Source organism: Mangifera indica, chromosome 2 (genome assembly GCF_011075055.1).
Source record: "Mangifera indica cultivar Alphonso chromosome 2, CATAS_Mindica_2.1, whole genome shotgun sequence".
NCBI classification, from domain to species: domain Eukaryota; kingdom Viridiplantae; phylum Streptophyta; class Magnoliopsida; order Sapindales; family Anacardiaceae; genus Mangifera; species Mangifera indica.
This window is the reverse complement of record NC_058138.1, coordinates 13299738-13313575: the sequence shown is the minus strand read 5'-3', so window position 1 is coordinate 13313575 and position 13838 is coordinate 13299738. Positions and strand designations below refer to the sequence as shown.

Here is a 13838-nt window from a genome sequence, read left to right as displayed (position 1 = left end):
CGAGTACGTTCATAGAAATATTTAGTTAAAAAATATAATGATCTAGCTTTAAATTCTCAGAACACTTATTTTTTGCAAATTATTTAATGTTTTCATTATTGTTAAATGTTTGCTTCCAGCAAATTTTGAGGCTGTCCATGCTGAACACTGTATAATAAACCGTAATTTGAGAACCAAAAAGACTTACACAGTCCAGAATGACATAGGCAACTACTCAAAACTCATCAGACGATGCCCAGGAGTTTACCATCAAAATATCTTATTGTCCAAAGGAAAGCAAAATGTTTGGTTTATCATCTATTCAACACCAAGGGGAAAACAAATGAGCAACTAATAAAAATCTACTTCATTAACCATAGTATAAACCCACCCTAAATTTGTAAAAAGAAAATCTTTTTTCAAAGCCAGTCAAACGGTGGGGGAAAAATTGGAAATTGGATCACTAACACACAACTCAGACATTGCAGGACAAAGTACCACTGTCATTCCACAGATGCAGAAACAATGAGCTACCCGCATTAGATACACATTCTAATTAACTAAGCATAATGTGGTTTCTTTTACCATTGCAAATTGATGTCCCGGTAGTGCAAGAGTTGACCCGATCCTCCAAAAATATCAGCTTATCCTCTTTCACAATTCACCACTTCTTTACAAACTCCTGTAGTCTATAACGGTGACTTCATCCTCTGGTGCATCGAGGTCTTGGTAGCTGCATGACATTAAATATTTGCTGAGATTTGATCACAGGTGAAAATTTGAAAACAGCATAAAACAATAACAATCAAATGAACTGAGTTCTTTCTTTCTCCAGAAACAGAATCTTCCTCAATCAACTGGGAAATTTGTGTTTCACCTTACAGTAAATTAATATTTAGGAGACAAATCTTTTATAAGTAAAGCTGTCCTTCCCCTTAAAGGTAAAAGTTTTATATGCCACAAAATGCTATTCACTAACTATAATTTCAGTACCATCTAAATTTGCTCTCATGTGGACTAACAGAATTTAATAGTTTCACCACACAACCATGTCACATTCATTAAGTTTATAATGTGAGAGCCTGAACAAAGTTTACCTTCTTAATCGTCGAGGATCCTGTCGAAAACCAGGAGACAAAAGAATAGGGCCAGGTCCACCTAGTTGGGGCCCAGGCCGCCCATTTCTACCACCCCCTTCGAAAGGAGGAGGACCACCCTGCTCTCTAAACATCCGCATAGCAACTTCAGGTGGCGCAGGGACAAAAGGCCCCAATGGACTGCAATTACAGGCATATATAAGCTCCCTAGAAAGATGGCCAAACTCTTTCAAATGAATCACAAACTGTTGACTTACCCAGCACCAGGAACAGGCATCAACACCGGTGGAGGGGGTATATCAGAGGCAAAAGGAGGCCCAACCCGTATGCCTCCTCCAAAAGCATCAAACATCGGTTCATCATGATTTACTCCATCAGGACCATCATTATTGGATGGAAATTCACTAGACTGAGCATTGTCAGACCTATCATATCTATCACTCCCATTAGCTCGATAGTCACGATCTCTACGGTTTCCACGTTCATCTTTTAATCGGTTGTCTGAACCCAGCTTGCGTCTCAGTGGTTTTTCTTTCTGCAAAGAAAAAATGTATATAGCAACACTGACTCCAAAAACCAACAATCACTGATGGTGATAATAATAAATTTTGTTTAATAAGATATACCAATTATAATTAAAACACCCATAAGAACAATTATATCATGAGGGTGCAGTTATATATATTATGCTGTCTAGCGTCTAGTTCCATATAAAGTCAATTTTTTGAAGTCATGATATGCATCATCAAGTCAAACAGAGTGGAAATGTGTTGCAGTATACGATAGCTGCAAACCAACGAGCACAACCTTTAGGCATACTATATGAACTTATACATATAAATGAAAAAGGCCTTAATTACAAACTCCAAAAAGAAGATGAAACTAACAATATCAGATTAGAAAGACAAATATATGCTACCAGGCATCAGAAAAGATTGAAAAACTATTTTCAACTCAAAGTCATTCTGACAGCTATGATCCCTTCCCTCTTTCTTCATATTCAATTATTACCAAAAAAAAAAAAAGCTTTGATACTAAGCCTACTTTATCCATCTCTTGCAGTGTCTATTCTTTCAAATCCTTAAACTAAAATCAAGAAAATTTTTCTTTAGACAAAATGAAAATCACTGATTGAACATAAAAGATATTACTAACTGAGAACAAAACTCTTACTTCTCAAACAATTGTTGTGGTGGATACTAACATGTACTATAGCCACAGCCCTATCTGTTGATAAATAAATTTTCCAATAATCTACGTAATAAGAAGTTTACAAAATAATCAAAGCACCTGTAAAATGTTAGCAAGACTTTTAAGATAGGAAACAGCAACAGGACTAAGGCACTCTTGAATCAGTTTGCAGAAATAATATAAAAGTAGCATTTCAACTCTTAGTGCCAGTGATCCTATTCCAATATTTCCAGCCAATTGTAAATATAGTCAAACTGGCTGGCCCATTCATATTAAAAATATCTCCTTAAAATAAAAAGCATTGATTGAATAGGACAAATAACAATCAGATAAATCATACCGGTAAAGGTTGCTGCATGACAGGTGTCCCACCAGGTGCATCTGCATCACTGTCAGTGGCATTAAAGAATTTACTTTAGCATCCTTACAAAAAGTACAAAGAAAATCAACATAATATCTAGAAAACTACCCTTACTTCATGTAGTTCTGAAAATACAGTTCTTCACGGACTTTGACAGTGAGCTCCATCACAAGTTCTGGGTGCTTCAGTTTAAGATGCTTGTGCACAAACTCAGCAGCATGAAAAAGCTTTGTGCAACCTTTGGCTCCACAACCATACTTCCACCCATACTTTTCATCCCTGATCTTCCTAACAAAGGGATCCAAAGCATCAAAAGCAGCAGCATCGATCTTGTCCTTTGCAGTCATTATTTCTAATGGATCTTGGGTCCTTAATCTCTCTTGCCAATAAGAGTCAAGTTTCTTTTCCCACTCAGACCCATTACCACCTAAGTCACTACTCTTTCCCTCTCCCCTAACATGTCTGAGACCCTTTGCTTCACTTGTTTCAACCATCCCATAATAATCCACACCATGGATGCGCCACATATAAGTAAGAAGTGTATCCAGAAGTTCAACACCCTCCAAGCCCTTGACAGAGGTCAACCCCCTTATGATAATAACCGGACCAGTAGAGCCACCATGGGATTTCTCCCGACTCATTTTATCATTATCAGACCCACATAAGATATTTTCCTCGATTCCTTTCTCCAAATCAAGTTTGCGCACAAGAGCCTGCGCTTGTTCAATATCAACTTGGATTCTTCTAGGTTCTGAACTAATTGGGTGTGCCTTAGGAGCAGCGGATAGAAGGTCAGTTTCTTTAGCAGGTCCCCTACCATGCCGCCTTCTTTTACCACCAGTATCTGCTTCATCATCAGAATTTGGATCACTAGTCTGTCCAGATTTATTTGATGATGAGGCATTTACACCGGGACCTCTGCATCATAAAAGTAAATATAAGCTTACAGACAAAAAAAAAACGAAGTAAACTATGCACACGTATGAAAGTAATCAAGGAGTTGCAGCTCTTACAAGTTCAATGTCCCACTCTGTAAATCTAGAAAGAAATCTTTTGCAACTTTTCGTGCAAGTTCATTCCTCCTACATAGAAATTCCCCAATATGATTAACTGACTACCAACATGATACGAGATGGTAACGGGTTTTTTAAGGAGAGACATAAAAAGTCAACAACCATGAAAATAAGGAGCCTCACAATTCTGTCAAACTAATTTTAATTTAAGAAATTCCTATCATCATCAAATAGGTGGGAAACCTCACCTTTCTATGACTGATAGTAAATTGGTTGGGTGATATTTGTCCTTCAACCTATGTGCAAAAGCACAATCAATTAGCACAATGATGAGAAAAATAAAGGTAGAAATCAAAGAATGATGAATAGTACCATTCCTCATCCTTATGAGCATCAAAAAATACTCGCTTCTGAGTTGAAATATATTCTGACTTGTATTCTTGATATCTGCAAAATTAAGGGCCAAAGTGACCTTATCTGTTATTTCTCCTTCTAAAACTTGAAGTTGTAAGTATAGAGCACAATCTAACTCTAGAGCAATTTAAACAGCCAGCATTCTGTACCTTCGCTCTGCTTCAGCTGGTAGTATATCATCTTCAAGCTCCTGAATAAATTGCTTGTATGACATCAAGCCCTCCCTGATAGAAATTACATAATATGTTACGTTTATTTGTGCATCAAATAAGGCTCCAATTCATTGAATTGAAAACAAATGAAATAATGGAAGAGAGCGAACACCATGGAGGAATTATCAAATAAAGGATAAATCAAACCTCAAGAAATATTAAAGTCCATTAACACCATCAATTCTAACCTTTGCGCACTCCCTGTGTTCGGAACATCACTGTATCCACTACGACCTGAATCCCATTCTACAAAGATAGAGAAGCCAATAAGTTCTACTTCAACAAATGCAATGATGTGTTCTATATACACTAATATATGCAGCCACACCAGATAAAAGTTGACCAACCAGCTAAAATTCATAAAAATCATAACACGGGGGTCTCCTGAATCGACGTAAATTAAAATTCTTCAACATGTAATGGATTCCAGAAATATTGTTATATTTATTCCATCTACAGGTTTTTCAAAAGCAAATACTACGTGCATCAACTCTATCATCATGAAACTCCTATTAATAGTGGTGTGTACAGTTAGATTTGGTATGATTTAAAAGTTTGTTCAAACTAAACTGAAGAAAAATTTCCAAACCAAACTGATAAAAAAAGGGTTTGCTCCAGTTTGGATTACGATTTAAACATATTAAAATCATTCACTTTTAAATATATATTATTTAACAAAATTAATTGAATTATAATTTTCTAAAACATAATATCAACATATAAAATAAATATGAAATATATACAATATACATATAAAGAAAATAACAAAATAAATAAGTAAAAAAACACGTTATACACCTAATTACTTACCAAAAATTTTTGTCAAATATAGTTATACATATGTATTTTTTAAAATTGATTCGATTTGAAAATCGTACGAATCGCAATCCAAACTAAAAACAGCTTTTCAAAAATTTATCCAAAGCAAAGCAAGCTGTAATTTTTGAACGGTTTGGTCCAATTTTACAATTTAAACCAAATTATGCACACCCCTACCTATTAATATTTAAAGCAAAGCATTCCAGGCTATCTACCTCAAACTCAGTCCTCAAAACTATCTTAAGAGATAATCATGAAATTCCAATGCGCTACTCCTAAGCAAAGACTTGAACTACAAGTTATAAAAGATCAACACATGAGGTTATATTTTAAGAGAGATGCTAAGTGTATGAATGATGATGTGTCATCATGTAATTAGAGTTACTTTATCCTTAATTTAAAATTATCCAATTACATGGTGACACATCATCATTAATACTCATTACAAATGTATATTATTTTATTGATATTTTAACGACATAGGCTACGAGAACCTAAATATTTGAAATTCAAGAGTTAATTATTGGCATGTACCTAGTGTGAATTGATGAACTTGAGAAGAAAGATGAAATAATTTGAATTAAAATTAAGTCCAATATTAAGTTACTATAGCATAACCCTATAATAAATCCCAAATTCATTGCACACTTTTAAGACAAATGAAAGTGCATCTCTTATAATTGTATGTACACGGGTGAATACTAGAGTCATAAGAGTATCATAAACACCATTTTCAATTAAAGAAGTAGGGTATGTCATAGGTTTGATAATTTTACAATATAAAATTGACAATGCAAGTACTTTCATACTTTTCAATATACTTCATATCATGCAACAATAAATTTCAGAATAACCTCAATTGGAAGCCACTTGCTAGTGAATCTTGCACCAAATAACAAAGTGCTTTGAGTTGAAAACAAGAACTTAAAAATATAATAGTAACTTGATATTGTAGATGCTATAGCAATAAATGTGCAGTGCTACATCCAGCAAGAGTGAAAAATTAGTACTAGTAAAATTAGGCAGTCCATATATGGAAAGAAGTTACTAAACTAGAAAATACTACAGCTACAAAATGGACCAAGATGTCAAACAAAATAGACTATATTCGATTATATTACCAATTTAAATCAGTTCTAAAACAAAGTCAGAAATAAGAGAATCAATCAATTATGTTACCATATTTATACCAGTTATATAACAAAAAGTCAATAATAAGGAATAAGCCATGCATTCGGGGCTCAAATGCAAGGCATACTCCTTGCTTGAGAACAATTCAACAAAGCACTAGATCAAAACTTTTCCAGAACTTGCTAATTGGAATACATTTGAATACTTGAAGCAGTAGCAACTTCAAAGTACTTGAGCAGTTACCTGGAGGACCACCATAACCACCTATTGGCCGACCAATATACCGGCCATGAGGCCTTTCATCACCATAGCCAGGTCTGCCCCCTATCTCACGTTCATATCCACCAGCATAATCGTACCCGAACCTATGGCAACAAACGCATAAATCAATATACTCAACAAATATTTTAACAAAACAAAATGCTAAATTCAAAATACCCTTTTATAAGAAGTGGATGAAGGAACACTGAATGTATAATCCCATGAGAAGAATCAAAGGAATACCCTATGCATGAACAAAAAGAGCAGAGAATATAGAGCCACAGTAAACAGTATTAGGTTTTTTTTTTGGGAAAATCAGTGCACTTCTGCACAGTGACAGCTACCTCGTCTCTGTTAAAGAAAAAACTATGAAGCTTTAGCTACCCATAAACTGATTTCAATAAGTAATTTCCTCTGTAATCACTTTCAAAAACCGAAAGTTACCATCCTTCCGACCCCCACAAACCAAGAAACTTAACACTGCCAGTGAAACTCATCTAAACACCCTTTTAACTTTCTGAAAACATCATTTGATTACATGCCTGAAAATTGTAAATATCTACATACTATCATATTTACATCATCAGATTAGCCCAGCATATTATAGCTCAACTACAAGAAATGCAGACAACATTAATAAGCGAAAAAGGTGGTAGACACATATCACAGGAATGTAACCCAACAGTCAGTTCATGCAGGTCGCAACAGCTGGAAATATCTCTCAGCTTGTCAAAGGAATCTAACAGACATTTGAAATAAAATTTGCTTACAGTATGTGAAGGAGTCTCACACTAAAAGATCTATCTAGGATATGGACCAGTCACCCCATGACATAAAATCAATATCATTATGACTTTGGACAGTATCCACAAATTATTTCAGGAAATCACAACCAAAGAAATTACCCAAAAGAAAAAAAGCAGAAGCAGCCTCTAGATGGCTTGAGATGCCATGAATGTTAGAAGAAAGTTCATTTTTCTGGTATGATCCAGGGGCACAGAGCTGCTAATAATCATCCCATGCAGTCAAGCTTCTTCCTCTGGCTATGTATAAAAGTAAGCCATTTTTTCTACTCCAGGTCTCTTAATTTTCTAAGTAATGACTAACTGACTGCCATGTCCTATATTTGTACATCACTGTCCTCATCAAGGCTGCATATTTTACATCTCAATCATAGCCACAAAGATAAAAAGTCTACAATATATAAATCAACATAATATCAAGCAATTTGTTAATATAAGTGTTTTATGTATTCACTGATTAGGAATTTGAGGTGATATCCTATTGCTATAATCTTAACCCTATCTACATTATTTTGCCAAATAAATACAAGAGTTTCTCACTCAGAAGCAGAATGTTTAGTCTCTCCTAAAGGCAATAATGTCAAAAATATATAGTGAAGGCCCTAAATTTTGTCAGCAATAGGTACCCAATAACATCTACCAAGTAAAAAAATTCACATGTAGCCAGCACTCCAATGTTTTCCAAAAACAGTGACTATATCCCAAATTTCTATCTCCTAAATCTTTCACCAAAAGATTATCATGGCTCTATTATCTTCATTATCTTCCCTTTCCCTCTATAATCCATCCTCTGAGTTGATTTCATATTGGCATTCCCCCACGTAATTATGACAGAAAATCTGACTTAAGATTATATCTACTTTCATTATGAGGTCATAAGAGGAAATCGCGACAAATATTCATGAGTATCAGTATGTTTCACACCATAAATACAAATTATAAATTTCTCGATATAACTTGTTTCAGATATGTAATTGGAAGAAAAATTTTAAATGTCTCTCAAAATTTACGCCTATGCTCATTATAGAGATCACATATAAAAATCAACATCCCCAGCTTAGTAAAAATTTCATACAGCCAGTCATAATTAAAAGCCAGGCAACTTTTCTATTTGATTTCCAACAAAAATCAATTCAAAACATAACTTTATAGTAAGACTAACCAATCGAAAAACAAAAGGCATTTCAAAAGAAAGAATTATGAGGCTAACTCAACTATGCCTAGCTTCCTTAATCTCTCATAAACGACTATAATTGCCACATTTACCCACTAAAAAAATCAAATTCTTAAATCAAAGACATAATTACCCAAAAAATATACCCTACCTTCTATCACCAGGTCCAAAACCGCCACGTGGACTTCCTCTCCTGCCGTCATAACCTCCATCGTCCCTCCTAGACCGCTTGTAAGGAGGCGACCTTCTCGGTGGCGGCGAGTGCCTTCTATCTCTATACGAAACAGGCTGAGGAGGACTCAATGTGCTACGCCTCTTATAATCCCTATCTCTATCTCTAGCCATCGGCGGAGAGCGATTCCTGTCATAATAATCAGGTCCACGACGGTTAGGTGGACGGTCAAGGTCTCGATCATCACGCCTTTCTCGCGAGTCTCTATCGCGTCTTCTAGAAGACGGTGGGGGTTGAGTTTGCTGTTGAGGTGGCGGTGGTGGAGAGGACTGGGATGCGTCAGTGGTGTTTTCAAGGGTGGTGTCGTCAGCAGAAGAGGATTTGTCTTTGCGATCGCGACGACGGTCGAGTGAATCGACCGCCATGTTGTTCAATACTTGGGCCATGGTTGTGGAACCCTAGAACCAGGAGACGATGGAGTGTAAATGAAATGAATAAGATTATTTATTTATTTATTTCTTTATGTTTTTTACAGGGTGGCTGTCTTGCGTGGGGATAGATTTTAAGATAGAGAAAAAAATTTACGTGTGATTGTTTTGTTTTGTTTTGTGGATGGATTGTTATTTTTAACCCCCTTATTTATTATGAGCAATGTTATATGTACTTATTTTTCGTACATAATTTATATATATAATGATGTATCATCATGTAATTAGATTATTTTAAAATATGTTATCATATGATAAAGAAACATCCAATAATATAATAACACCTTATTTATGTATACAAATTATGTATTAAAAATAGACACACATAGTTTTATTGATTTATTATTATTATTTTAACCAAAATCCTAGCCATGGGTGGGATGGTCCATTACCCTAGGAAGCCATGCCAAGCTTACAAATTGTCCGAATTATGCATAGTAAAAATATGTATAACTAGATTTATATTGTAATATCAGATTAAATTATTTAAAAATTATGATTTAGTTTAGATTAATAAATTTTTTTAAAATAATTTTCAGTTTGGATTATTGTTTGAATAATTTTTAAACTGAATCAAATTATAAACCGTATTTTAAAAATACATACATACATATAATTTGATATAATTTTTTATATTTATTTTGTTATTTTATATATATATATATTTATATTATATTCTTAAAAACCATAATTGAATTAATTTTATTAAACAAAATATATTTAAAAATAGATCGTTTTAATATATTTAAACTATATTTTTTTTAATTTCTCAATTTTTAATTTTACCTAACAATTTAATTTTTATTTTATTTTTATAATTTCCCTTTAATCTCCATCTCTCTAAACTTTTTGAAATTTCTCAATTTTAATTTTTTTCAAACAATTTTTAAATTTTTTCTAACAATTTAATTTTTATTTTATTTTTATAACTTTATTTTTTTTTTTTTTTTGAATACTTTCATAGTGAAAAAATTTAATATATTTTAAACGAAAAATATGATTAAACAACTAAGACAAATTATTTTTTTAGATTCAAATTGGAAGAAAATGACTTAGTTATAATAGAGCTTTGTAAGAGTAAGTAAGGTTTTTTAAGTAAAATTTTATAGTTTTTTTTTTTAATTTGAACACAAATAGATATAATAAAAATACACAAATGATTTTACATAATTTAAAAATAAATAAAAAATATAATTTGATAGGTCGATCCATAATTTTTGAGATACTGTTGTCAATTTTAGGAATTTGAAAGTAAATATAAATTAATAATATTTAATTATTTAATTTAACAAAAATTATTTTATTATTAAATTAATAGGTCAGATATTAAGAGTTTGACATAACAAGACCCACTATAGTGTGGATTATGTCACAAGCTTTTATTAACTGGTAAATTGGGTAACTTACAAAGTTTGCATTATGGCAAACCTTGTCACAATCTAACTTGTCAACACAACAAGTCGAGCTAAGGTTGGCACGACATAACCTGGCCGAAGCCTGACCATGTCTATTCCCATCCATGATTTGTTGAGTAGACAAAATTTCACCTTAAAATTTGAAAAAGGTAGATTTTCTACTACCATTCATTTTCATTTATGAATTTATGTCAAATTATGTTAGCAAATATTTATTTTTAACTTTTTTTTTTATTCTGTTTATTTCCTCTTGTTTATTTTTTTTCTCTTTAATTTTTTTTGTTTTCTCTTTAAAAAATTAAATCATTAAAATATTAATAAGCATTTTTAAGGGATTTTAAAATTTTAAAATTTTTTTAATAATATTTATAAAAATTTTAAAACATCAATATCTTTTCGTTAGTTTCAAAAATATTAAATTTTGTTTACGTTAATAAAATTGAATAAAATAAGAACTAGACATACGACTTCAACCAAGAAATAACCTTTGAATATTAATTTGTCTTAATAAATGTGGTAACCAATATTTTTTTTGGTAACGAGGAATTGATAACCGAATTTTTCCAAAGGCAAAATCATCTATCTCTATTTTATATTACTTTCGAAAATTATCTAACAAATATTCTTTAATATATGTCTTATGCATATTTTTTTCTTTAATATAGGAAAATAAAATCATCTTTAATTGTGAAATTTAAAGGGAAAGGAATGAGTTTAAAATAAAAAGTGAAGACAAGACGAAAAAAAGTATTTCACATTTTTCCGTAGTTGATCAAATACGTCAATAAAGAAGTTCAGGTTCGATTTGATTTTAGGAGAATTTATTAAACTTGATCTTATTAAACTTAATCCTAAGATCAAGTTTGAGTCTTTTAAATTGAGTTGAATTCGAATTACGCTAAAATTAAGTTTAACTCTTTTTAAATTCATCTGTGGATCAAACCCTATTGATCCATCCCTGGTTTATTAAATTTAAAGATGGGTCACTGGGGTTGGGATTGTTCTTGGATTTGGTTTGGGTTCCACAAATAATTCTTGATTGATTGACTTCAACCCACCAAATGTTTTCAAATGTGATACTAGTAGTGTTGTTACCACAAACATCGATTAATTTCTTTTCTCAAATCTACTTTATTTAGCCCTTATGAAATAGATAAATATCATACTTATACTTAATAAGATTATATTTGATTCAAATCGAGTTCAAATTTAAATTCGTCTAAGTTTGAACTCGGTTTAATTTCAGTGAAATCAAACTCAAGTTTGTCAAATTCAGCTCGTTAAAAAAGAGTTGAATTTGGGTTTAAGTTCAAATCTAGTTTTGAGCTCGGTTCGATACTATAACTGATATCATTTTGATACATATTCATCAAAACAATAATTTTTAGTTGATTCATATAAGAAATTTTCAAACTCGTAAGTTTAACAAGGTGAACATTCCTAACATTCGAGCTCAAAAATATTATCCTCTTTAGGAACACCCTTGTTGCCAATGATATGTGATGGTTTCATCTATTTATTAAATTAAAAGTCTAATATACCCTTTCATCAGTTACTAACTCAATGAATTTCTTAAATCCTCCTCTCAGTAAATATATCAAACTTCTTACAACTGTATTTTCTCAGAGAATATGCAATTATATAGCAAATCTAAAGAAACATTTAATTGAAAAAACATTAGATATTAAGTTTCTCTCTTAGAAAAATATTAAAATTAAAATCATAAATACACAGTAAATTATGTGAATTTTTTTTCTATATTAATATTTAATAAAAACAACCAAGTAAGAGGGCCCAAAAAAATATTTTTGAAGTTGGCCAAAGGACTTATTCCCACCCAAGGTCAACTAAGACCCGCTAAATCTTGAAATATCAAACTCTCATCCGTAAATTGTTAAAATTTATAAAACTAGTTAGTTTCAAAGATAAAATTGTTATTTAACTAGTAGTATATCAAAAATAATAAAACTGTATCTATTTTCTCATTAGTTTAAAAAACTAACAACATACTCTTATAATTAAACTTTAAAAAGTTATATTTTTCCCTTGTTAAGTTTTCATTTATCTGATAAAATTCCTCTGGTGTTTTTCCCTCTGGCAATCAAACGCCCCCTTCTTTGGCGTCTTCATCAACAATGTAGATGATACTAGAGGGTAGTTGACGACTAATCTATAAGAGATCGTGTTGAGAGCGAGATCATCGGTGGCAAAGAAAAAGAGGTCACAACCAAATTCTAGTCGTTAGAGAAAGATGAGTTGAAAATAAAACCTTAGGGGAGAAAATATGATTTTTCAAAACTTAATCTTTGAAAAATTATTAGTTTTTCAAATTAAGAAAAAAAATGATATAAATTGTTATATCTTTAACTATTAACAATTAAATGATGATTTTACCTTAAAATTAATAGATTTTATTAATTTTAACATCGTACGAGTGAGAGTAGGTATTAGTTTGAGAATTTAAGAAACCTTGGGTGGGAAAGTTAGTAAGTGGTGGGAAGGGATAAAATATATTTTAAATTTAAAATTTAAAATGGAACCTAACATATCCCTCAAGGTGGAGATTTTTTTTTCTTTAGTTACAAATAAAAGTGTTGGGTTTGATGGTAAACAATCTCATAAGATTAAATGAAATAAACTACATGAAATAAATTAATTAATTAAGGCCAATAAAGGGAAGTATAAGATAATCCTTCAAGTATAAGATAATTCTCCAAATGTGGAGGAAGGCCAAAGTTAATTTTCATACCTATGGGTTGTAGGAACAAAACTAAGTATTCACGTTGATATGTTATTAGATGAATAATGTTATATATATATACTTTGATTACAAAAAATATATATATTGATGATGTGTTTTCATATGATTGAATATTATTTTATCCTTAATTCAATATCCTTAACCACATTATAATACATCATTTGTGTACACATAGATGATTCAATAAAATTATACGTACTCACTTTGAGTATATAAATAGATACACACTTATATATGTCATGAAATAATTTAATGATTTTAAATTAAGAATTAAAAAATATTCAATCACATAATGACTCCTATAAGTATGTATCTATTTATATATATAAAATAAATAATATAACATTATTCTATTTGATTAAATAATTTTAAATTAAAATAATAATAACATTTAGTTATATGAAAACGTATTTTTGTTATATCCATATTAGTACACACATAGCATTGCTCCCAAAAGTAGCCCCATAGGGAAAGTGTATGATGATAACCCTAAAGCTAATTTGGGATTTATTTCTTGTTCCCCAAGGAAATATGTATTATAAATTAT

General features: G+C 31.5%; 1 protein-coding gene across 1 annotated transcript; it reads right to left on the bottom strand.

The window, feature by feature from the left end:
• Positions 1-245: 245 nt before the first annotated feature.
• On the bottom strand, positions 246-9122 carry LOC123208886 (serrate RNA effector molecule-like). The gene is made up of 12 exons (XM_044626504.1): positions 8607-9122; positions 6461-6582; positions 4456-4513; positions 4205-4279; positions 4014-4088; positions 3890-3937; positions 3642-3710; positions 2743-3546; positions 2608-2656; positions 1334-1611; positions 1077-1256; positions 246-712 (listed from the first exon to the last, which is right to left on the bottom strand). Exons 1-12 carry the CDS (start codon positions 9071-9073, stop codon positions 652-654), a joined length of 2286 nt encoding a protein of 761 aa, XP_044482439.1. The 5' UTR covers positions 9074-9122; the 3' UTR covers positions 246-651.
• Positions 9123-13838: the final 4716 nt, after the last annotated feature.